This window comes from Saccopteryx bilineata, chromosome 4 (assembly GCF_036850765.1).
Source record: "Saccopteryx bilineata isolate mSacBil1 chromosome 4, mSacBil1_pri_phased_curated, whole genome shotgun sequence".
NCBI lineage: Eukaryota > Metazoa > Chordata > Mammalia > Chiroptera > Emballonuridae > Saccopteryx > Saccopteryx bilineata.
In genome coordinates, this window is record NC_089493.1 from 286,768,749 (window position 1) to 286,794,735 (window position 25,987).

At 47.0% G+C, this 25,987-nt stretch overlaps 2 protein-coding genes and 3 non-coding genes across 5 annotated transcripts in view; 1 reads left to right on the plus strand and 4 right to left on the minus strand.

Moving 5' to 3' along the window:
* Positions 1 to 45: 45 nt before the first annotated feature.
* On the plus strand, positions 46 to 18,172 carry ZSCAN32 (zinc finger and SCAN domain containing 32). Its single transcript, XM_066275125.1, is given in 5 exon segments — positions 46 to 290; positions 4,256 to 4,701; positions 10,376 to 10,415; positions 10,418 to 10,540; positions 14,672 to 18,172. Coding segments are annotated over 4 exon segments (627 nt in total). The 5' UTR covers positions 46 to 290; positions 4,256 to 4,335; the 3' UTR covers positions 14,770 to 18,172.
* Positions 1,345 to 1,420, minus strand: TRNAP-CGG (transfer RNA proline (anticodon CGG)). Its single transcript has one exon. It is a non-coding gene; the product is annotated as a tRNA-Pro (tRNA).
* Positions 3,583 to 3,712, minus strand: LOC136336666 (small nucleolar RNA SNORA38). The gene has a single exon (XR_010731501.1). It is a non-coding gene; the product is annotated as a small nucleolar RNA SNORA38 (small nucleolar RNA).
* LOC136336896 (U6 spliceosomal RNA) lies at positions 3,713 to 3,819 on the minus strand. The gene has a single exon (XR_010731632.1). It is a non-coding gene; the product is annotated as a U6 spliceosomal RNA (small nuclear RNA).
* Positions 18,173 to 18,186: 14 nt separating the features above from the next.
* The window catches only part of LOC136334632 (zinc finger protein 75A-like), a 52,273-nt gene continuing 44,472 nt past the window's right edge, over positions 18,187 to 25,987 (minus strand). The window contains exon 6 of the mRNA XM_066275106.1: positions 18,187 to 24,182. Coding sequence (XP_066131203.1) covers positions 24,106 to 24,182 — 77 coding nt within the window. The 3' untranslated portion in view covers positions 18,187 to 24,105. The remainder of the gene's footprint in view (positions 24,183 to 25,987) is intronic.

Genomic DNA, 25,987 nt, shown 5'->3' on the forward strand with positions numbered 1-25,987 from the left:
TCTGTTGTCGCAAACCCTCCCACTGGCTGCGGAGGAACTACACCACGTCCGAACCCGCCTTCTCTCCAGGACGATTGGCTCTTCGAGAGCAGTTTCTTCTGTCTATTGGCTGCTGTAGCTGTAGATGCAGCAGAGGAACGGCGCCCAGCCGTCACAGTGCACCGCGGGAGTTGTAGTGCAGCGGCACAGCCAGCGAGCATTTGCGAAGTGCTGACCAGTGCGGGAGTTCGTGCGCTGACTTCCCGCCCGGCGGCTGAACGAGTTTGGAAAGCCGCTAGTGCGTGCATCTGGTGAGTGCTCTGCTTGCTCCAGGCGGTGTGCTCGCAGCTGGGCCCCACGCCAGCCTGATGCCCTTGTCACCGGCGTTTTTTCAGAGCAGTCGGGCTAGGCCCGGGCGCCTCTCGGATGCTCCGCGGTCACCTTCCTGCGTTTTGGTGCCCTCTTCCACCCCAGCTGACCAGGCCGGGTTCCGATCTTCGATCTCTGAGGTTGAGCCCGGACTCTCTCTGGTCAGTGACCCTGAACGGCTAATGCCCGTCAGGGTGCAACGAAGCCTGCGGATGTTTTCCTACGCCACACTAGCCACAGTACCGAACCCTAGTACCGAGTGCACTGCCAGTACTCAGTGCATCCTTGCTGAGTGAAGTGAATCAGTCCGGCACCAATTCTCATCCTGCTTTCCGCTGAGTAGATCATTGTCAGAGGGAAACACGTTTTTGACAAACTAGAATTTTAAAATTAGGTATGAATGGGATGTCCAGGGGTCAAGAGGAGTGCCTGCCCCCCGCTTCTCCATGAAACCTGGATAGCATTTATTATTCCAGATAAAGTGTGGGATGTACGGAAACGTGTAAGTCAAGGAGGAGTACAGGTTCTAGGCCTGGCCTTGCTGCTGAGAAGCTATGCTATATGACGGTCCTTTTTTGTTAAAAAGGACTTCAACAACAATTCCTTTGATTCCTCTATCTCTAGCCTCTACTGCCACACTGAAATGTAAAGAGAATATAAATGAAGGCAGTTTAAATTCTTTGGAAGAACAGCAACCTAAATCCATTTTGGGGGGGTATTTTTCTGAAGTTGGAAATGGGGACGCAGTCAGACAGACTCCTGCATGCGCCGGACTGGGATCCAACCGGCATGCCCTCCAGGGGGCGATGCTCTGCCCATCTGGGGCGTTGCTCCATTGAACCAGAGCCATTCTAGCACCTGAGGCAGAGACCATAGAGCCATCCTCAGTGCCCGAGCCAACCTAGCTCCAATGGAGCGTCTGCTGCTGGAGGGGAAGAGAGACAAAGAGGAAGGAGAGGGGGAGGGGTGGAGAAGCAGATGGGCGCTTCTCCTGTGTGCCCTGGCCGGGAATCGAACCCGGGACTCCTGTACCCGAAGCCGACGTTCTACCACTGAGCCAACCAGCCAGGGCCTAAATCCATTTTTTTTTAAGTAATTTTTTTTTTACTCCTGTATATAGGCTCACCCCTTTGGTGGAGGAGATGTGGAATGTTGAGTGGGACATAATTGCAGACAGCTCCCATTTTACATCCTTCCAATTTAGCAATTCCCAGGAAATTCAGAACTTTTACCACCCCACATGTGTGTAAAACCTCAAGAGAAGAATTTTGATAGGTCCAGCCTTTTTCAGATGCCCACTCCTGGGGTAGGAAGAAAGGTACTGTAATGATGAACAGCTCTACCAGAGACAATGGGATAGAGAGGGGTTCTTTCAAAAAAGGAAGATGCTGCTGCTATTAGAAGTGAGAAAAGGGCCCTGGCCGGTTGGCTCAGCGGTAGAGCGTCGGCCTGGCGTGCGGGGGACCCGGGTTCGATTCCCGGCCAGGGCACATAGGAGAAGCGCCCATTTGCTTCTCCACCCCCACCCCCTCCTTCCTCTCTGTCTCTCTCTTCCCCTCCCGCAGCCAAGGCTCCATTGGAGCAAGGATGGCTCGGGCGTTGGGGATGGCTCCTTGGCCTCTGCCCCAGGCGCTAGAGTGGCTCTGGTCGCGACGCCCCGGAGGGGCAGAGCATCGCCCCCTGGTGGACAGAGCGTCGCCCCTGGTGGGCCTGCCGGGTGGATCTTGGTCGGGCGCATGTGGGAGTCTGTCTGACTGTCTCTCCCCGTTTCCAGCTTCAGAAAAAAAAAAAAAAAGAAGTGAGAAAAGGATTGCTGGGGCTTGGGAGGGGGGTGGCAACATACAGCAAACCCGAAGATTCATTTATCATCCACATTGTGTGGACTCTCAACAGTTAATTGAGAGTCACTCACATAGTATTTTCTCCTTAAGAGAAGCTGACACTTGAGAAGATGGGCGCAGGCTTTTTAAGGGTGAGGAAGGGCAGGGACAAGACCCAGATGTGGGGACCATGAGAAGGAACAGCTGGACTCCTACACTATGAGTAGTTTGAGGAATTCGTTAGCAGAGAGAAATCTCTGGTAGAAAACTATGTTACTGTTCTTTTGAGGAAGGGAGCAAGTGTGAGAAGCACCAACTCATAGTTGCTTTCACTTTAGTTGTGCACTGATTACTTCTGAGAGAGGGACAAGAGAGTGAAAAGCATCAGTTCATAGTTGCTTTTACTTTAGTTGTACATTGAGCTTTTGTTTTGTTTTTTACAGAGCAGAGAGAGAGTCAAGAGAGGGATAGACAGACAGGAACAGAGAAAGATGAGAAGCATCAATCATCAGTTTTTTGCTGTGACACCTTAGTTGTTCATTGATTGCTTTCTCATATGTGCCTTGACCACAGGCCTTCAGCAGACCGAGCAACCCCTTGCTCAAGCCAGCGACCTTGGGTCCAAGCTGGTGAGATTTTTGTTCAAGCCAGATGAGCCCTTGCTCAAGCTGGCGACCTCGGGGTCTCGAACCTGGGTCCTCCATATTCCAGTCTGACACTCCATCCACTGCGCCACCACCTGGTCAGGCTACATTGAGCTTCTTATACATATCTTGACCTGGGCGTGTCAGTGGCCTGGTGCTCAAGCCAGCTACCTTGGGCTTTTCATGCCAACCACCTCATGCTGATGAGCTTGTGCTCAGAGCCAGTGACCTCAACCTTGGGGTTTCAAAGTGGTGACTTCCGCATTCCGGGTTGAGACTTGATCCATTGTGCTACCACCAGTCAGGTGAAAACTTTTTTTTTTTTTTAGAATAAATCTTTTTTTATTTTATTTTATTTATTCATTTTAGAGAGGAGAGAGAAATGGAGAGAGAGAGAGACAGAGAGGGAGAGAGAGAGGAGAGAGAGACAGAGAGAGAAGGTGGGAGGAGCTGGAAGCATCAACTCCCATATGTGCCTTGACCAGGCAAGCCCAGGGTTTCGAACAGGTGACCTCAGCCCAGGGTTTCCAGGTCGACACTTTATCCACTGCGCCACCACAGGTCAGGCCAGGTGAAAACTTTTTGATATTACTAGTGCTTTGGGTCGTTGGCTTGGATTGTGGAGGGAGTAAAAGAAAAGGATAAAATCACAAAAGCAGAAAGAAGAAATGTAGGACAGTTTTATGCTGTATTTTTCTACTCACCCTTCAAAGTTGAGCCCTCTTCAACTGTGATTCTTTTTTTTTTCTTTCTTTCTATTTTTTTTTTTTCTATGTGGGATGGTTGATCTTGAGCCTGTGTGGAGCAAGCTGGCCCCAGACCTCTCAAGTCCACATTTCTTTGCCTCCAATTCTTACATGTCCAAAGACAGGGAACGATAGACATGCCTTTGTAGAAGGAAAAAATATGGAACGCTTCACGAATTTGTGTGTCATCCTTGCGCAGGGGCCATGCTAATCTTCTCTGTTTCGTTCCAATTTTAGTATATGTGCTGCCGAAGCGAGCACTCAACTGTGATTCTTCACATCTATGTCCCTCTCATGTCTCTGACTCCTCTCATTGGCATCCAGGAGAACCGCTTCCAGTGATATGAAAAGAGATGGAGTCTGGGCCCTGGCCGGTTGGCTCAGTGGTAGAGCGTCGGCCTGGTGTGCAGAGGTCCCGGCCAGGGCACACAGGAGAAGCGCCCATCTGCTTCTCCACCCCTCCCCCTCTCCTTCCTCTCTGTCTCTCTTCCCCTCCCGCAGCGAGGCTCCATTGGAGCAAAGATGGCCCGGGCTCTGGGGATGGCTCCTTGGCCTCTGCCCCAGGCGCTAGAGTGGCTCTGGTCGCAACAGAGCGACGCCCCGGAGGGGCAGAGCATCGCCCCCTGGTGGGCGTGCCGGGTGGATCCCGATCGGGCGCATGTGGGAGTCTGTCTGACTGTCTCTCCCCCGTTTCTAGCTTCGGGTGGAAAAAAAAAAAGAGATGGAGTCTGATCCCCAGCATGGAAGTGGCAACCAGTGAGCCAGTTTGTGAAGTGAATGATGGCTGCCACAAGGCATCCCCAGGCACATCCATCCCCAAGCAAGGACTCCACACAGGGACGGAAATCAGCCCTTCAGAGCAACAACCTTGACTGCGAAGCGTTCCGCCAGCGCTTCAGACAGTTCTGCCGTCAGGAGGCAGCTGGCCCCCCTGTAGCTTTCAGCACACTCTGAGAACTCTGTTGTCAGTGTCTGAGGCCTAAGACACACTCAAAAGAGCAAACCCTGGAGCTGCTGGTTTTGGAGCAGTTCCTCACCATGTTGCCCGAGGGGATCCAGGCCTGGGTGAAGAAGTGGTGTCCAGAAAATGGGGAGGAAGCTGTGGCTCTGGTTGAGGATGTACAGAGATCACCTGGGCAACAGGTGAGAAAAGGAAGTCAGAATCTTGTGGTTTTGATTATAAGAAGTTGGGGCGAGTACGTGATCTGTGGTGGCACAGTGAATACAATGTCAACCTGGAAATGCCAAAGTTTCCAGTTTGGAACCCCAGGCTTTCCCCATCAAGGCACACATAAGAAGCAGCTACTACAAATTGATGTTTCCTACTCGCCCCCCCCCCCCAGTCTCTTTTTCTCTCTCTCTCTCAAACCAATAAAATCTTAAAAAAAAAAAAAGAAGTTAGGGTAAAGAACACAGGAATCTAGTTACTGGAGAGGTGCTTAGTTGAGAAATGCACACTAGCCCTCTGTCAACCACCAAAGTACCAACTAGCTTCCATTGATCCTGTGCCCATAGTCTATGGGAAGAATTTCATACTTGCTGAAATAATATTGGTATTCATATATTCAGTGAATCTTTAGAATCTCTAATTAAAGTATTAAACTACTCGGAACAGTTCTCCAGAACAAGGTCAGGGAAAGGATAACTATCCCTCACTAAGGAGGTCAGGAAAATTAGAGATATTGATGACTTAAAATCTAATCTCTTGCCTGGCCTGTGGTGGCACAGTGGCAACCTGGAATGCTGAGTTTGCCAGTTCAAAACCTTGGGCTTGGCCCTGCCCTGTTGGCTCAGTGGTAGAGCGTCGGCCCGGTGTGTGAAAGTCCCAGGTTCGATTCCCGGCCAGGGCACACAGGACAAGTGCCCATCTGCTTCTCTACCCTTCCCTCTCTCCTTTCTATCTCTCTCTTTCCCTCCTGCAGCCAAGGCTCTATTGAAGCAAAGTTGGCCCGGGCACTGAGGATGGCTCCATGGCCTCCGCCTCAGGTGCTGGAATGGCTACTGTCACAACAGAGCAACGGCCCAGATCGGTAGAGCATCGCCCCCTAGTGGGCATTCTGGGTGGATCCCGGGCTCATGTGGGAGTCTGTCTGTCTGCCTCCCCACTTCTCACTTCAGAAAAATATAAAAAAACAACAAACAGACAAAAACCTTGGGCTTGCCGGGTCAAGGCACATACAACAAGCAGGCAATGGACTATAGTGAAACAACTGTGAGTTGATATTTCTTGCTTCTCAACCCCTCTCTGTAAAATCTATTTTTTTTTTATATATCTTTCTGAAGCTGGAAACAGGGAGAGAGAGTCAGACAGACTCCCGCATGCGCCCAACCGGAATCCCGGCACGCCCACCAGGGGTGACGCTCTGCCCACCAGGGGGCGATGCCCTGCCCCTCCGGGGCCTCGCCCCACCGCGACCAGAGCCACTCCAGCGCCTGGGGCAGAGGCCAAGGAGCCATCCCCAGCACCCGGGCCATCCCCGCTCCAATGGAGCCTCGGCTGCGGGAGGGGAAGAGAGACAGAGAGGAAGGGGGGGGTGGAGAAGCAAATGGGTGCCTCTCTTTATGTGCCTTGGCCGGCAATCGAACCCAGGTCCCCCGCACGCCAGGCCAACGCGCCACCACCGAGCCAACCGGCCAGGGCCTGTAAAATCTATTTTTAAAAAATCAAATCTTTCACTAGAAGGTTGCTTGAGAGCCCAGTGGCATGGGTGGTACATTAAACAGAGTTGTATGAGTTGGTCCTTGCTGCCTGCATTAACTGGTCAGTTAGAGACAGGGACAAGTTTCACAAAATACCTCATGTGGAGGTAGAGACTAGGTCTGAGGTCTGATCAGTGTAACCATCCTGTATATATCAATATTTTGGAAGAAGGGAGGTGTAAAAGGCTCAGGAAAAGGAAAACTAGCATGAGGGCTTTGGTTGTGGGAGATTTGGTGGAAAAAGGCAACTGAAATCTGGATCAGAATTGTAGGAGGGGCATAGTGTCACGGAGTGTGGGTCAGAGGAATGCTGTAGCCTGAGTGGGTGGGTCTGTGGTCTGAGCAGGAAGCAGCTCCCTCAGTGCTGAGTCTTTGTGGCTGGAATAGGAGGTACTTCTGTTTCCCAGTGAGAAGGTGCAATATAGATGAAATTTGTAGTTTTGACATAATTTAGAGAGAGAAAAGCAACATGGTGGTGATGCGTTAAGAAACTGAAGAAATTAATTTAAAATCCATGATGCCTGACTGGTGGTGGTGCAGTGAATAGAGTGTTGACCTGGGATGCTGAGGCCCCAGGTTTGAAACCCTGAGGTTGCCAGTTTGAGCATGGGCTCGTTGACATGACCCCATGGTCACTGGCTTGAGGTCTAGGTCACTGGCTTGAGTAAGGGGTCACTGGCTTGGCTTGAGCCTTCCTCCTCCTCTCAAGGCACATATAAGAAGCAATCAATGAACAACTAAAGTACAACTATAAGTTGATGCTTCTCATCTCTCTCCCTTCCTGTCTCTCTTGCTAAAAAAAAAAAAAAAAAAAAAAGAATTCGTGGGATTGGGACTATTAATGATAATTAGAGTAGAGTGGAGAAAAGCAAGTAGTAGGACATTTATAAAGTTAGAGTTTGGAGAAGTGAACTATATAAAGTGGGAAACCTTATATACTAATAATCACCTTGGTCCCAGTTCACTTTAGTGATGATCTCTCCCTTGTTTTTCCCCACCATTTTAGAACCAAACTCTTAATAGGAATGAACACAGTAGAGGAATGTAAGGGTTAAAAGCTATTTGAAACCAATCATAGCCCTGGCTGGTCGTAGCCCTGGCCAGGTAGCTCAGCTGAGGCCATTTATCCGGCCCCCCGCCGCACTTCCAGAAGGGGCACCTCTTTCACTGGTGGTCAGTGAGAAGAGCACTGTATGTGGCGGCCCTCCAATGGTCTGAGGGACAGTGAACTGGCCCCCTGTGTAAAAAGTTTGGGGACCCCTGGGTTAGAGCATCATTCTGGTATGCCAAGATTGCACGTTTGACCCTCAGTCAGGGCACATACAAGAATCAACAATGAATGCATGAATAAGTGAAACAACAAACCAATGTCTTCCTCTTCCTTCCTTCCTTCCTCTTTCTCTTCCTTTCTTCCTCTCTAAAATTAATTTTTAAAATAGTGAAACCGCCTGACCAGGCGGTGGCGCAGTGGATAGAGCATCCGACTGGGATGCGGAGGACCCAGGTTCAAGACCCTGATGTCGCCAGCTTGAGCACGGGCTCATCTGGTTTGAGCAAAACCAAGGTCGCTGGCTTGAGCAAAGGGTTACTTGGTCTGCTGAAGGCCCATGGTCAAGGCACATATGAGAAAGCAATCAATGAACAACTAAGGTATCGCAACGAAAAACTAATGATTGATGCTTCTCATCTCTCTCCGTTCCTGTCTGTCTGTCCCTCTCTCTGACTCTGACTCTGTCTCTGAAAAAAAAAAAAAATAGTGAAACCAATCATGGCAATGAAGTGGGTGAGAGCAAGAAGTGGCAGTGAGAAGTATTGATAGTAACAGGATGATACCATTTCTTGGGACCCAGTTGCCTGTCCTGTAGCACTTTAAGGACAAGGTATAAGGTTGGGATTCAAAGAATGAAGATGGCTATGAAAGAGTAAAGTTGATTGTAAGGGCCAATGACATGCCAAATATTGGGGATTTTCTAGTGAACGAGAGGCACAGCCCCTGGCCTGCCGAATCCTACATTACATGGGGGAAACAAACTATGCAAGTGAATAAAGATACTTTCAGATAAGTGTTCTGAGGGTATGAGCAAGGTGACCTGATAGAGAATAACTGTGAGGGAGTCAGGTAGTGGGGCGATGTCCTCTGAGGACATTTGAGGGGACATTTGAGCAGAGATGTGAGGGAGGAGTTGGTTGTGCCACGAGCTGAGGGGAGAGCACTGCAGCCCCAGGGCACAGCACTCTCCAAGAACCTCAGGGGGAGAGGACTCTGCGTGTTTGAAAAAGAAGGGAGGGTTTGTGGCTAGAGCCTCAGGATCAAGGAGAAGACTGGTATGAGAGGCAGTGAGAGGGGTCGGCAGCGGCCACGTCATGCAAGGCCTTTCAGGCTGTGAAGAGGAGTTTAGATTTCATTCTGTGTGCAGTGGGATGTTAACACTGAAGTGTTAGCAGGGATGGATGTGAATCTTTTTTAAAGATCTACTGGATTCTGTGTAGAGAGAGAATGGATTAGAGCAGGGGTCGGGAAACTTTTTGGCTGAGAGAGCCATGAACGCCACATATTTTAAAATGTAATTCCGTGAGAGCCATACAACGACCTGTGTACATTATGCATTATCCAATAAAAATTTGGTGTTGTCCCGGAGGACAGCTGTGATTGGCTCCAGCCACCTGCAACCATGAACATGAGCAGTAGGAAATGAATGGATTGTAATACATGAGAATGTTTTATATTTTTAACGTTATTATTATTTTTTATTAAATATTTGTCTGCGAGCCAGATGCAATCATCAAAAGAGCCAGAGGTTCCTGACCCCTGGATTAGAGGGTCCAGCAGCAGAGAAGATGCAGGGCGGACAGTTAAGCTGAGATGACAGCAGTCCAGTCCAGGCTGGAAAGTGTCCTTGAACAGGCAGAAGAGCACAGCGATAGAATGAGGACCACTGCAAAGGATTTTTTGAAGATAGAACGGACTGCACTTGGTCATGTATGGATTTGGGGGGAGAGGAAATGGCAGTAGTGCTGAGGTCACAGGAGCTTTCTAAAGTGGAAGCGACATTCTCACTTCTGGCGTGTTAGGCTCTGTACTAGGTGTTTTCATATGAATGATCTTAATCACATGAGACAAAGTACTGTATTTCCCCATGTATAAGACACACCTTAATTTTGGTGCCTGACATTTGAAAAGGAATGTATTACATAAAGTTACTGAACTCAAGTTTTTTTTATTCATCATAAAATTCATACAACTCTTCATCACTGTCAAAACTCCCATCCAGGCCCTGGCCGGTTGGCTCAGCGGTAGAGCGTCAGCCTGGCGTGCGGGGGACCCGGGTTCGATTCCCGGCCAGGGCACATAGGAGAAGCGCCCATTTGCTTCTCCACCCCCTCCCCTCCTTCCTCTCTGTCTCTCTCTTCCCCTCCCGCAGCCAAGGCTCCATTGGAGCAAAGATGGCCCGGGCACTGGGGATGGCTCCTTGGCCTCTGCCCCAGGCGCTAGAGTGGCTCTGGTCGCGGCAGAGCGACCCCCCCCAGAGGGGCAGAGCATCGCCCCCTGGTGGGCGTGCCGGGTGGATCCCGGTCGGGCGCATGCGGGAGTCTGTCTGACTGTCTCTCCCCGTTTCCAGCTTCAGAAAAATACAAAAACAAAAACAAAAAAAACCCCTCCCATCCATTAGCTTGTCCTTATCTGTGTCTGATGACGAATCACTGTCTTCAACAATGAGCGCAAAAACTGACACGAAAAAGCAGGAAATGCAAGTTAAAAAATCTACACTGTATAAGACACACCCAGTTTTTAGACTCCAAATTTTTCAGAAAAATGTATGTCTTATACATGGAGAAATACGGTAGGTGAGACCAAATCCTATTTAGTTTTTTTTTTACAGTGTCCTTGAGAATATTTCTCTTCTGCTTCCCTATGTGTCATGTCCTTTTTTTTCTTTTCTATTTATTTTTTCTTTCATGTTTTTTTTTTCTTTTTTGTCTTTTTTTGTCTTTTCTTTTTTTCGTTTTTTGTTTTTCTTTTTAATTTCTTGTTATGTCCTTTTTTAATGCCACTCTTAGGGGTTGTAAGGTTCAGATTAGGCCAGAATGCGGGATGACAGATGGGATCTATTCTCAGGTCCTGGATTCTGGGAAGGACTTGAAAGTATTCCTCGATGAGACAGCCCTTTTGGAATAGCCAGAGAATCACTGAGGCCCCATCTGAAACAGGGGGTTCTTGCAGAGGAACAGACTTGGAAGGGGTCACAGAACTCACACCAAACACCACAGGAAGAGTCAGAAGGTAAGGAGAAGCCTGTGCCCTCACCTGAGGTGGGACAGGAACAAGCATCTATGGGAAGTGCAGGACTGTGCTTAAGTTTGCCCCTGGGATCCAGATTAAATGCCTTTGAAATGTACCTAAAAAACAAGTTGATGTACATATTAGTTGATGGTAATAGCACATAAATAGAGTGGAGATCCTTTATGTGTTAGCCGAATTCTCCTTTATTACAATTTAATTCTGTTACTTTCAAATCAGTTGTAGTAAGGTGAATATGTTTACTGTGACCTTCTGCTGCACAGCAGTTCTTCGTGTACTGAAAGACATTAAATAAATCCCCTGGCCTGACCTGTGGTGGCGCAGTGGGATAAAGCGTCGACCTGGAACACTGAGGTCGCCGGTTCGAAACCTTGGGCTTGCCCGGTCAAGGCACATATGGGAGTCGAAGCTTCCTGCTCCTCCCCCTTCTCTCTCTCTCTCTGTCTCTCTCTCTCTAAAAAATCAATAAATAAAATATTAAAAAAAAAAAAAAATCCCCTGCCCTATCCAGCTTAATGTCTTTCAGAATACAGTTCTATTGTTTTTGTCTTTCTTCCAAAGCTCTATTTTTTGTTTTTCCTTGTCTCAATTTCTTTATGAAAAAAAACTTAAAAGAAAAAATTCTTAATGTAGGTGAATTCACATAACATAAAATTAGCCATTTTCAAGTGGCATTTAGTACATTAAAAATGTACAATTACTACCTCTCTCTAGTTCTAAAACATTTTATTCCCCTAAAAGTAAATGCTGTGCCTGTTAAGCAGTTGTTTTTCATTCTCTATGAATTTGCCTGTTCTGGTCATTTCATAGAAATGGAATCTACGTGACTTTTTTGCATCTGCCCTCTCACATTTAGCATGTTTCCAGCATGCATCACTACTTCATTCCTTTTTGTGGCTAATATTCCATTGCATGGACAGACCAAGGATCTAAATTTATAAGTCGCTTTCCATGGAGTACTTTGGCTCCGTACATTTCTAGATGACCTAAAGACCACTGCTGCTTTTTCTGCTTAATTGAAAGCTGCCGTTACAGGTAGCTAAATAAGTTGTTTTTTTTTAACTTATTGTGTTGACATGATTTCAAGTGTCCTACTTAAATAAGTTTTAAAAGTTGGCTCATCTTAATATAACTCAAATTCTGGAGGAAAACATGGTGTCTTCATGCTGTTTAAGTTGGTAAGCTTTCTGTCAGTGAAATGGATAATCGTCTAAGAGGTTTATTTGCTGTTGTATTTTTTAAGTAATGTAAATACTCTGTCAATATATTTTTAAACTTTGCCACTTAGCATTTATTTCATTTTAAACCTTGGGAACATCTGTGCTCTCTGGTGTGTGAGCGAAGGGGGCAGGATTCACTGTATTATTCCTGGTCTGCTTTCTTCGCTCACGATGCCCTGCTGCTCAGATCCCAAGTGTTATAGCCTCTATGGGGTCACAGACCTCTAAATGTCCTCTGATGGTTCATTAATAAAGCATCAAAATGAACCATTTCCTTTGTATAATTGAAGGTGGGGATCTGGGAAAGAATATATTATCTTGGTCCAGAAAAAAATAAAAGGTTTGAGTTATACTTTGGTAATTTTAAGAGTATTTGGTTATCTCTAGTATTCGGCTCTGAGACTTTTCCCTCACACACCATTATTGTCTTATATTTTTTCTTTCCATAGCGTCCACATATTTCTTTGGAATGAAAAAAAATTTATTTTATTTTTTTTGTATTTTTCTGAAGTTGGAAACGGGGAGGCAGTCAGACTCCCGCATGCGCCCTACTGGGATCCACCCGGCATGCCCACCAGGGGGCAATGCTCTGCCCATCTGGGGCATCGCTCTTTGCAACCAGAGCCATTCTAGTGCCTGAGGCAGAGACCATGGAGCCATCCCCAGCACCCGGGCCAACTTTGCTCCAATGGAGCCCTCGCTGCGGGAGGAGAAGAGAGAGACAGAGAGGAAGGAGAGGGGGAGGGGTGGAGAAGCAGATGGGTACTTCTCCTGTGTGCCCTGGCTGGGAATCGAACCTGGGACTCCTGCACGTCAGGCCGACGCTCTACCACTGAGCCAACCTGCCAGGGCAAAAAAATTTTTAAAAGGTATTATGCAAAGAAGAATCTGGTGAAATGAATTTCTCTACAGACAGCGAGGCAGTGGCTATGAAAGTCTTCCTCAGACTTGTGTGTGCATCATACTCACCTGGGGCATGTTAAAACACATTCCCAGGCATCACTTCTAGAATTTCTGATTCAGTAGCTCTGAGGTGGGGCCCAGGAATATGCATTTGTGACAGGTTCCCAGGTGTGGCTGATTCTGTTGGCCCAGGAACTCCACTCAGAACCTCTGCTCTGTGACTGTTATGTGGAAGCCACCCTCTAATAGTGGATGTTTCTGCCCCAGCCTGGCTTACTCCACAGGCTGCCAGGAACTATCTCTGGAAGAGGGGTCCTCAAGACCAGCAGACAGGGAGGGATAGATAGGGACAGACAGGAATGGAGAGAGATGAGAAGCATCAATCATCAGTTTTTCGTTGCAACACCTTAGTTGTTCATTGATTGCTTTCTCATATGTGCCTTGACCACGGGCCTTCAGGAGACCGAGTAACCCCTTGCTCAAGCCAGCGACTTGGGTCCAAGCTGGTGAGCTTTTTGCTCAAGCCAGATGAGCCCACGCTCAAGCTGGCGACTTCGGGGTCTCGAACCTGGGTCCTCCGCATCCCAGTCCGATGCGCTATCCACTGTGCCACCACCTGGTCAGGCTGTTTTTTGTCTCTTGAAGTTCCCTTTACACTTTGTACTGACTCTCACTCTAAAACTCATTCTTCCCCAGAGATGTTAGGAAGACTTTTATGTGGTCCATTGAGCTTGTCCTGGGTTGTTTTCTTCTTCTGTCCACTTGACGTCATCAAATGGCTGCTTTTACCAACCCTAATCCTTCCATTGGGAACCTGACCTCCCTCCCTTACCTTGCTTTGCCTCTGATCTGATGACTACGGTCCTGTTTATGCCCATCCCAGGCTAGAGCAGTGCTATTTTATCAGTAGCAGCAGACCCCGGTGTTGTTACAGGGGCCAGTCATATGTGAGGATAGACTGTATTCCTCTGTCAGGAAGGACGGACACACCTCAGGCCCGTACAGAAGGCTCTCTCCAGGGGTGTTCCACAGAAGAATGACAGAAACGTCTTGCTAGATACAGATCTGCATTCCCTCTAGGTCCAGCGTGAATGTGTTCAGATGTTCAGAGAGAAGGAGAATCCGAAACAACCTGAGAAGGAAGGAGACAGAGGCAGTGGGGAGTCTCTTAGGCAGAGAGATAGAAGGAAATAAACAGGAAAATACTGAGAGTGGGCAAGAGACAGAAAGAAAGGAAGATACAGAGAAAGGAAGACCCAGACAGAAACACATACAGAAAGGAAGACACGGCGAGGGACACAGAGATTGAAAGAAAAGGAAAGCAAAGGAGTCAGAAATCTCATGACTGGAATAGACAACATGAGTGACAGTGAGCAAAAATAAGTGAGGGGGCATGAGTTTGAAAGCTGTGGGGATAGTGTGGACGGTCAGTGGCAAGATGGGGAGAAGAGCTACAAGAGAAACACAAAGGAGGAGACAGCAGTCAGTGAGGTAACAGACTGCCACGAGCAGGCGGGGGACGAATGAACGTGTGTTCTCAATGTCCTGTGAGCAGGCGGGGGACGAATGAACTTGTGTTCTCAATGTCCTGTGAGCAGGCAGGGGACGAATGAACGTGTGTTCTCACACAGGGAGGTGATGTCCTGTGAGCAGGTGGGGGACGAATGAACGTGTGTTCTCACACAGGGAGGTAATGTCCTGTGAGCAGGCGGGGGACGAATGAACGTGTGTTCTCACACAGGGAGGTAATGTCCTTAGTGGCAGAGGAAATTAACAAAACAACCCAACCGTGACACTCCACTTCTATGCCCAGTCCCTCAAGAGGCACCAAGAGCTCTATGTCAGTCTCAGGACTGATCACTTCCTTTTCTCAAATTAATTCTGCCCCATCCGGGCTGCTCCTTTTCAGGAAACCTCCCTGACCATCAGATTCAAATACTTTACAACTGGCTGGGGCCTTGATATTACCTTCTTGCTTCTTCACATATAGGGTTTCCTATTCATGGTCTGAATGTCATCTCTGGGCTGGATCAGAGCAAACACAGGGACCCCAGATATTCACTGCTGCAGATGGAAGAAAAGTTCTAAGCGTTCACAAGGGAGACTGGAGTTGAAGCCCATGAGACCCTAGCAGAGGGGGAAGAAAAAAATAATGTGATGCAAATCAGCAGGACTTGGAGGATGGAGAAGTAGCAGTACACCCTTGGCCACTGAGGAAACCAGGACTTTCTTGTCTGTTCTTTGTGAGCTTTGGTTTCCGTGAACGTTTTCACCAGACTCTGGAGCAGTGTCAAACAGAATTCAGAAGCCTCTGGGCCACTTGCTATCAAGAGAGGTGAGGCCATAGCCCAGAACCCTGTGCATTTCAGGAGATGAAACCTCTGCAGGCCTCACAGGTCTTCTCTAGGAACTTAGCTGTTGAGACCAAAGGGCCAAGCCAAGGCTCATGGAAGCAGAAAGAATTTGGGTATGAGAACACAATGAGACTCAGACAGCTACAAATTGGACAGCAAGCAGTCAGTCCTGGAAATTGGGAGTTCTGGCATGACGGTCTGCTCTAGAGACACTTGGTTGAGGACCTCTCGGCACATGTATCCTATACTGATTGCCTGTAAGGAAACCACTCCCCTACAATAGGCCTTGTCTTCCAGCTATAAATTGAAGATGGTTCCTGTTCCCTCACTGTTGGGGGTATGTTGAAATAAAGCTATAGTGGATACCCAATGTAAAGCCATTCATTTGGCCATGAGCAGGTTATATATAGGAGACAGTAGTACCTAAATCCAGGGGACTTTGAGTTGTGAAACTGGAGGCCAAAGCCAGGTATGTTACCATCACCAAAATAATGAATTGTCTGAGTAGGTGTTATATCTAGATTTCTTCAAAAGAACAGAAAGGAATGAAGGTGATGTTGACCTGGGGAATGAGTATTGTATTGTCCATGAAAGGTGGGTGTCGCGGACCAGCATGGCTCCTAATAACGGTGCAGAATTAAGGAAACACACTTATTAAAAAATGGGACCAGGAGGACTCTTCAAATACTGCTGGCAATATCCGAGTGCCCTACAGCCCCAGTTTGCTTTATTATATAGCCATATGCAAATCAAGAAAGTCCTTGATACAAAGTTACACATCCAAGGCTAAAACAGGAACTCTCCCAATGCATAAACAGGAATCCCCCCACCATACATAAGTGAAATCAACCAACATCTGAACAAAGAGTTAAGAGGAAAGGCATGTAAACTGCTTCCAGCAACTTAAGGAAGCAAGTGAAGTGGGTGCAAATACTCAGCATCACAGCCAATATGGAGGTGAAGGGGGGAGAACTTAGCCATTTGCTAAGCCTAGAATCTACAATGGCTTTTTGCCATTTATGATCCACAACAGGTGGGTGATGTTCCAGTAGGTGCCACCATGTGAAAAGGTTGTCATTAGTCTAGGAATCAGCTGCCACAGCAGCTGCAGGGTAATGAAACAATAAGAATGATCAAGAGTGCGGGGCAGAGGATGGGTTTCATTTTTGGTTTGGGTTATCAGGGTAGTCCACATTGAGAAATAACATTTGGTTTTTGGGGGGTTAGGGTGTTTTTTGTTTGTTAATTCGTCTTTTCCAAGTGAGAGGAGGGGAGACAGAGAGACAGGCTCCTGCACGTGCTCTGACCGGGACCCACCTGGTGACCCCCATTTGGGGCTATACTCGCAATTGAGTTATTTTTAGTGCCTGAGGCAGAGGCTCCACAGAGCCATCCTCAGTGCCCCGGGCCAAATACGGTCAAACCAATTGAGCCATGGCTATGGGAGAAGAAGAGAGAAAGAGCGAAGGAGGAGAGGGAGGGGTAGAGAAGCAGATGGTTGCTTCTCCTGCGTGCCTGACTGGGGATTGAACCCGGGACGTCAACACAATGGGCTGACACTCTACCACTGAGCCAACAGGCCAGGGCCAGAAAAAGACATTTGAATCAAGACTAGAAGAAGAAAAGATGCACCATGTGTTTCTCTGGGGGAAGTTTAACAGAGAGACAGAATAGCCAGTGCAAAGGCTCTGAGGCTGGAGAGGAGCTTGGGCAAGGCGGCCACTGTGACCTACTGCAGACTGAGAGAGGAGGAGGGTAACAAACGAGACCTATGAACCAGATCACGTGGGGCAGAGTTGTTGGAAGTGACGTGAAATATAATTGAGAGTGAACTGAACATTTAGAGATTTTTATAGCAGCTTCACATTGCTGCATTATCCAACTAAATTTTTATTGTATTTTAAACAACAAAAAAAACTGGTTTTTCAAAGATAATTTGAGAATCACTAAGACAGGGCCTCGAGTCCCTACATGAAGGACTTTGTAAGGACACTGACTTTCTGAGTTATAAGGGAGGTAGGCAGGGTCTTGAGCAGAGGAGTTAGAGTTTTATATTTCCCTTTATTTCTTACTTAACTCTACTTAAACATTTTTTGTGTCTCTTTTATATTACAGACACTTTTACAAGGCTGTAGCCTCCTTGAAAGCAGGATCTGTGACATATCGATGTATGCATTTTTCAGAAACTACAATAATAGGCACTCAATACATGTTGGTTGAATTGAGTGGAAAAGGAAGTGTGACATCTTAGGACAAGTGGTGCAGGCCACCAGCCATGAAAACTGAGTACATCCAGTACATGGCTGGAGGAAAAAAGATAAATATCTGTTAGAAATGTAGCAATATTTTCCACTGAACTCTATGTACCCAGATCAAGGAAGCCCCTACCCTAGAGACTTAGCCAAGAATAAGGTCAGCTAACCGCACCCCTCCTGCCCTTGTAAGCGTTGCCTGCTTGCTCAGCCTAGATAGCCACTCTATAAAAAGGAGCCATTTTAGAAGCTCAGGGCTGCAGTGTTCCCTTGCGTGGGTTGCCTGCAGTCCCTGTGCAGGTTTGCAATAAAACTTATAAAATTCACTAAATTCACTTTGGGTTTGCTGTGGTCTGTCTCCTGGGATGTAACAGGAAGAGGGCCACATTGACTGCTGGATTGAGAACAGACTGTAGGAAGTCAAGAGAAAGAAGGGGACTAGGGAGGCAGCTATGGCATAATCCAGGCATGAGATAGTGGTGGCTCAGAACAGAGGGGACCAGAAGGGGTGATGATAATAGAGGCTGTGTGCCCTTTAGAGCATCATGACCAGATGTACTCAAAATGCACTTGCTGGACCAACTCTAGCCAAAGGAGCCCTCATCAGCTGGCCCAGATGGGTATCCCTGAAAGGGATGCTGGACTTCAGCTGAGTGCAGGAGTGTGTGCTGAGGGATCTCATATCACCAGTCAGCCTGCACTGCTCAGCTCACATTAACTGCTTATTCTAACCTTTGGTAGTTACTCATGTACTTCCTTGTTTCTACAAGGATGACAGGAGATGTAACAGATGGAGCTGGGTAGATCAAGTGGTAATCAGACAGCAGAGTGGGGGTAGGCAGTGATCAGCTCTTCTCTCCTCTGAATCTTTTTTCTATTTAATTTTTTATTTTAGAGAGGAAGGACAACAGAGAAACATCAACCTGAGTTCATTTATGCATTCAATGGCTGATGCCTGTACATGCCCTGATTGAGGATCGAACCTGCAACCTTGGTGCATTAGAATGACGCTTTAATTCACTGAGAAAACTGGTCTCTGTTCACCATGTCCTCTTATGTGGCCACACCCCAGCAGGGATTCCCACCAGTTTGGAGAGAGGCAAACTCTGATGGAGTCATTGCCCTGATGGAGTCATTGCTCAGGGACAATGTACGGGATTCAGGATAATTAAAGAGAAATAAAAAGGGCAGCTTTAGCAAATACACTATAAGCTTTCTCAGTTGAAAAGGATGTCTAGCTACTTCATTGAAAGTTTTTGTTTTAGGAAAACAGCGCACAGTGAGATACCATCCAAGAATGCTGGTCACCAGCGTGGCATAGTTTGGAAACTTGCATGTTGGGCTGCTAAAGTCCTGCACTGAGGCACCCGTCCTTTCTGATCTGATGTCTGTGTTCTTTGACCCAAGGGGCAGGTATGCACTGGGGCAATGAGACTCCTGGCCACTCTCAGTAATTCTGTTTCATAACTCCATACCCATCAGCAGAACACCCAGGTCGACAGGCTGTGGGGCAACAGCTCAAGGAGCAGGGTTTCCTGGGGACCCCAAAGCAGCCTCACACCAAGTTCAAAAGCTACAGCAGGGTTACTGCAAAGTGAGGACAGGTCATGTGCCTGAGCCTTGTGTCTTTTATGAGGAAATGGATGCCCCTTCCCCTTCAAGCTCCTCTGCACCTCCTGGGGCAGGTGATGCTGTTTCAGGCTGAGAGGGAAGTGACATGGAGCCTGGGAGTTGAGTCAGCAGAACAGGGAGTCCACGGAGGTCGGAGAAGGTATCGCTGTAGATGGTACAGCCAGGGATGAAAAGGACTTCAGGATTCCTGACCAGCAAGTTAGGGGAGTTGGCAGCCAGTCCTGTTCCCAAGCGGCTTACTAAGACTCGTGGCTCTGATGGCCAAAAGATGGGAAGGTACACTTAGAAAGGGTTTCTGCTCCTGGTCTTGTCATCTTCTTGATGAATGACCATATACAGGCCAGAAAGCTCTGGTTTTCGTGGAGTTGAGTGATTATTGCCCTTGCAATTTAGAGCCCTGATTTTGCATATGCTGGTCCCTTCCACAGAGTCCATGTCATTTTTCTCACGGAGATTCGCTTACTTTGCTTCCTTCAATTGCCACTTAGGGCTCCAGCCCAGACTCTGTACCCTACCCACCTATGTTAACCTAAGTCTGTGCTTTCCAGATACTCAGAAACTTTGTTATTCTTGTTTCAGTTGCCCAAACTCAAGGTGGCATTTTATGATCTGCTCCCAGAATCTAGGCCATTCAAGAATAGAGAATACACCTGCAGACAGATTGAAGGTTGACACACAGTTCTGCTCTTTGCTTCAGTTTTGTCTTCGTGTCAAAATATCCAAAAAAGTACAGAATAGGAGAAAAGTGTGTGTGTGGTGGTGGGCGGTGTGTGGTATATTTATCAGTGATCACAAATATGGAGCTAAAAGGTATTGCAATTGGAAAATAAAACTTAGGTTTTCGTTAACAGAAGACTTGAGTCATGTGAAGAATTCCAATTAGGTAGTTCTTTATGGTAGTTGAATTATAACTCTTTCTTCATTCCATTGTTTCCCTTCTCCTGAATCCAATGTAATTTTATTCTTTCAGATTCTGAGATGGAGAATGGGGTTAAAAAAGAGAATCTGAAATGTGATGATTCAGAAGAAGTAGAAACAAATGAGGCTGTAATAGTGGAAACGTTTTTTGGCACTCTGGGCTAACAACAGGCTGGGAGGGTAAGCCAATGTCAAGAAAGCAACAGAGACATTGTCCAGGGAAGAGGGAGGAGGCAGCCCCATGCCAGGAGAGGATGAGTAACCAGAGACTTTGAACTGGGAGAATCCCTGGACACATCTCTTGTATGGGAGAAAATGCTCTCAGAGATCTCCCCCCTCTCATCATCAATCAGCCAGCTCCTGATCCTGAAAAAGCTTCTAAATGTCACAATGTCACAAAAGCTTGAGCCGAGGTTCTTATCTTGTTCGGCATCATAGAATCCACACAGGAGAGAAGCCTACAAGTGCAGTGAATGTGGGACAGGCTTCAGTGAGCACTCCCACCTCACTGCCCACTGGAGGACTCACACAGGGGAGAGACCAGACTAGTGTGGGGAATGTGGGAAAAGCTTCAACCAGAGCTCCAGACTCATTGTCCACCAGAGGACCCACACTGGGGAGAAGCCATCCATATCAGTTCACTGTCTGTTGGAAGAGATTCAACAACAGTTCCCAGTTCAGTGCTCATCGGTGAGCCCACATGAGGGAGAACCTGTACAAGTGTGTCCAGTGTGGGAAAAGCTTCAACAACAGCTACCATTTTATTGCCCACAGAAAAACCACACTGGGGAAAAGCCATACAAATGCTTTCAGGGTGAAAAAAGCTTCACTGAGAACTCTGCTCTTATCTGCCATAGGGATACACAGAAAAGAGATACATCACAGGATGGAAAGGATGTGCCGAGTTTGTAGAAACCTGATACATCAACTCCTTAGATCAACACGTGCTTCTTAGAGCTTCCTTCTGCTGTGAAAAGTTCTACTAGCCAATCCCTGGCTTAGCCTTAAACTTACTGACAACTGGATCTCAAGAACCATGTCTGAGAACAGGAGTCAGCCTAAGACTGCAGAACCTTCTTTCTATATCTGCCTAGAAGTTCACACTCCTGTCCCACCATGAATATGCATTTTTCTTTGAAGGGAAGAAGGCTATAAAACCCCTAATTCCTGCCAGGAATCTAGGGTGCCCTTGTTCTGAACAAAGAAAGTGTGGCAGGTGGCCTGAGAACTGTTTCTGGGCTATATCAGAAAAGACAGTCTCCCCCTTCCTGGGGAGCACACCTAGAATTTTAACAGCCTGAATCTATTCAAAAGCAGTAATTGAGCTGTAGTCACCTACTGTTATATACTACTGCTACCTTCAGGGTAGATCACTACTCTGCAACAGAGCCACCACCAGAAAGGGAACAAAGGAAAGAAAGGATAGGCTAGGCCATCGAATAATACTAAATCTAAGTGACCTTTTTATGGGTTTTATTTTATTTTTAAATTTTTTTCTGAGAAGCAGGGAGGCAGGCAGACAGACTCCCACATGCACCCAACCGGGATCCACCCGGCATGCCCACTAGGGGGCGATGCTCAGTTGCAGCTGGAGCTATTCTAGCGCCTGAGGCAGAGGCCATGGAACTATCCTCAGTGCCTGGGCCAACTTTGTTCCAATGGAGCATTGGCTGTGGGAGAGGAAGAGATAGAGAGGAAGGAGAGGGGGAGGGGTGGAGATACAGATGGGCGCTTCTCCTGTATGCCCTGACTGGGAATCGAACCTAGGACTTCCACACGCTGGGTTGATGCTGTACCGCTGAGCCAACCGGCCAGGGCTAAGTGACCTAATCTCAGAGCTAGCATAATATCTAGGGTAATTTTGTAGCTTTCTCGTGTTACCATCAACCCCAACCCAGTTCTTGGTTTCTTCTCTCATAGAGTTTATTCAAGTTTATAAGTACTACTATTTCTGATTAAAATAAAGGCATTTCTCCTTCCATTTCCTTGGCCTATGTTTGTAATTTTCTCAACTAAAACTTTATAGTCAAATAAATACCTGCAGGATCATGAAGAATATCTAAGTGTAGAACCTGGTGCAGGCAAGTAGGACACGCAGAGAGGGAATAAAGGATAAGAAATCAGGGGAAGAGGAATAGAATTTGGTGAGAAGGCTTGAGCTCACAGTGCTGGGAAATTATAGGAAAAATATAGAGACTGCAGGAGGCTGTGGCTGCAGGTGAAAGAATGAGTGCAGAACATTAGGAACCAAAATTAAAAGTTACTGATACAGAATAAGGCACAGATATTTCAGCTTCTGTGAAATCTCCATAAATAAATAACAAGTGGTAAAAGATGGTTATGTTATACACAGTTATTGGCCCTTATAGGCAAGATGTTAGTACCTTGGATAAGCTATGTTGAAAAGACACTGACATGGTCTCTATTTTTGAGGAATTAAATATAAGCAAAGAAGAATACCCTATACCTCAAAATAAAAAAAAAAAAAATTCTAAATTTTGGGGAAGAAGGAGAAGCAAAGGCAGGACAGAATAGACTTCAGGGTGTCCTCAGTTTAAGCTCTGCCGGGGCCACCCCAGTTTCCCCACATAGCGAGTGTCCTTAAGCAAGCTATGCAACCAGTTCCTGGAGTCACATACTTACTTCTGCTACACAGAGACAAAAATTTACTCTTCTACAATCCTGGGCAAAGCAAAGGCAAAGGGTTGGGCTTGAATGTGATCTATTTAGGACAGCATGACTTCATTGGAGAGTCTTGATGTGGGATGAAAGTCAATAAAAATGCTAAGGCAGTGGAAATATTTAATGAAGCCTCACTATCAGAATTCTCCCACTCATCAGTTTGCATTGGCCAGGGAAACTGAGGCAACTGTTGAGCTCTGCAGTTTTAGGTTGGCTCTATCCTCCTAATTGCTTTATTCTCGAGTATACTGGGCAGAAAAAGGAACACTAGAGCTTGGAACCCTAGCCTGTGAGTTATTTGGGATGGTCCGGAGTACCTAGGTAAGAATTGGAGAATACATTCATTTAAGAAATAGTATTTGATTGCCTATAGTCTACCAGGCATTATAGTAGGGACTAGATACCAAGCAGTGAACAAAGACACTGTATCTTCTAGAACCACCCTCATTGGACCCCATAGAAATACAAGTGCCAGTCAGGCAGCACCACCTTGTTACCAACCCCCCAAGATTTGGATGCCAGCTCTGCAGGGCCTCTCTTCCAAGCTTCCAAGTTCTGGTAAATGCAAACTTTTTCTTGTATTCTTCCAGCCCCATGCTTGGTAGTTGCTTCCCACAGTTATGATTCTAGTTACCTTACTCTCTACCTCACTACCTAACACAGCCTGATACTGAACTATCCACTTGAGAATAAACTTAAAGCAGGTTGTACAAAAGGCAACCCTCCAAGCCGACACAGCTGTTCAGATGTGTAACATCAGCCTCTTGGTTTGGTTTAGCCCCTCAGATGCTCATTAAAAAGCCAGGTTGTCCCCCTGTAAATTAACTACTAGAGCTCTCCATATGCTTTCTTTATCTCCCTCTCTCACCAAAACATTTTAACTAATTGATCAAATTTTTCAATTCACACTGTTCCTTTTTCTCAAGGATTCCTAACCACTTTCCATAGATGGGCTCAGATATTATCACTATTATTCAGAGAAATGTAGGGCTAAGATTACTGACTGTCGCTGTTTTTACACATCTATTGAGGTTCCTCAGCCTAAGGTGGTAGATGAGTTGTCACAGCCAAAGCAAGAGTTGGGCCTCTAAAACCTAGTTATCCCACTTTCCTTTCCTCTTGTCACTTTTTTTTTTTTTAGTGAGAGACAGAGAGACAGTCAAACTGACAGGAAGGGAGAGATGAGAAGCATAAACTTGTAGTTGTGGCACTTTAGTTGCTTACTGATTGCTCTGATATGTGCCTTGGCAGGGGGGCTCCAGCTGAGCCAGTGACCTTGGGCTTCAAGCCAGCAACCTTTGGGCTCAAGCCAGCGAATTTGGGATCATGCCTATGATCCCATGCTCAAGCCGGCAAGCTGGTGCTCAACCTGGTGAGCCTATGCTTAAGCTGGAAGGCCCACGCTCCAGCTGGGACCTCGGGGTTTCCAACTTGGATTCTCAGCATCCTAGGTCGACGCTCCATCAGTCAGACTCCTCTTGCCACCTCTTCTGTGCCTGTCCTGTAAGGGGACTGTTCTACCAGAGTACGATCAGCCCGGGACTTCTGGTATCCTAAACGAGAGTGCCGTTTCATTGCTCACTTCATCATGGGTGAATCCTCGCTTTCACTGTTATCGGCTCCAGTCTCCTCGCAATCCTGTTGCTCCTCCTTGTCTTGGCTTCTGGTGGAGGCAAGAGAAAGATTGAACAGTCTTGTGGAGAACATAAGATACTAGCAAGGAAGCTTGGCACTCCCTGAAGTAGGGGAAATGTTTTTGAAGTTGTGGTTGCCCTACTCTGGCATCTGGAGGAAGCTGTGCTCTGGCAGCTGCTTAGGCATTTCCCATTCACTTGGCCATTCCAGCGGCTCCTATGGAGTTGTTTCATAAATTTGGGATTACTGAGAACTGCAATTGAAGTCTGGTTTTCCTGGTAGCCCCAATTTATAACTGCTATCATGGGTTAAGTGACTTGCATAGTGCCTAGAGTAAAAGAACTGATTTTGGCCCTGGCCGGTTGGTTCACTGGTAGAGCGTCGGCCTGGCATGCAGGAGTCCCGGGTTTGATTCCCGGCCAGGGCACACAGGAGAAGCGCCCATCTGCTTCTCCACCCCTTCCCCTCTCCTTCCTCTCTGTCTCTCTCTTCCCCTCCCACAGCCAAGGCTCCATTAGAGCAAAGTTGGCCCGGGTGCTGAGGATGGCTCCATGGCCTCTGCCTCAGGCGCTAGAATGGCCCTGGTTGCAACAGAGCAATGCCCCAGATGGGCAGAGCATCGCCCCCTGGTGGGCATGCCGGGTGAATCCCGGTCGGGCGCATGCGAGAGTCTGTCTGACTGCCTCCCTGTTTCCAACTTCAGAAAAATACAAAAAAAAAAAAAAAGAACTGATTTTAACATAGGTCAAATCAATTTGAGCCCTGTCCAAATAGCTCTGTTGGTTAGAGCACTGTCCCAAAGCACAGAGGCTGCAGGTTCCATCCCCAGTCAGGGCACATACAGGAATAGATCAATGTTCCTGTCTCTCCCTTCCTCTCTCTTTAAAATCAATAAGTAAAAAAAAAATCAATTTGAAAATCTTAGGCAGTGCTCTCCCTCCTGGGAGCACGCCGACTCCTTTCCCTTCCCTGTCTTCTTCCCCCACAGGCATGCATTTCCTAAACTCTAAGGAACCCCTCGAGGCTTGCAACCAGGGGAGCAATGGGTAGTGGCAGCTTGTCCCAGGCAGAAACCCCTTAACCTGTCTCCAAGGCCCCCTTTTCTCTGACTTTCCAGTGAGCCAAAGCAGCCCTGCCTATACTCTCTCCTGTTGATTCTTCTATGCTAAGCCTTTCCTGTTTCACTGTCCCTAGCTTTAATAAATGTACTCTCAAAATCATCTGGACTCGTGTTGTGAAACCTTTCTCACACCGAGTCAAGAACCCACACACTACAGGACAACCAAGACAGACAACTCCATCTGGTCCCTTTTCAGTAACAAATGGGTATCTCTTTAGAATTGTTAGAAGCATTCAGAATCTAAGTACAGCTGGGGAAACTTGGATTTTATTAAACACCAGAAGGAGCCTTGTGAAGACGTAGCGGACCATGTTATAAGGCAAGCCAATCCAGCATAAGGACACTTATTTATATCTTATTTAAAAAAAGAATAAAGGGTGTTGCCACGAACCTTTTTTATAAAAAAAAAAAGAATAAATTTGTTCAGAGTTACCCATAGATTTTTTTGCCCCATAGATTTTACTGTGGATGAACCCATCTTCCCACTGAATTTTATTATCCAGTTATTTTCATTATGTAAGCATAATAAAATTACTCTTAAGATAGCAACCAATATTTTAAAAACACATAGCCTGACCAGGTAGTGGTGCAGTGGATAAAGTGTCAGACTTGGATGCAGAGGACCCAGGTTCAAAACCCTGAGGTCGCCAGCTTGAGTGCAGGCTCACCTGGTTTGAGCACAGCTCACCAGCTTGAGCTCAAGGTTGCTGGCT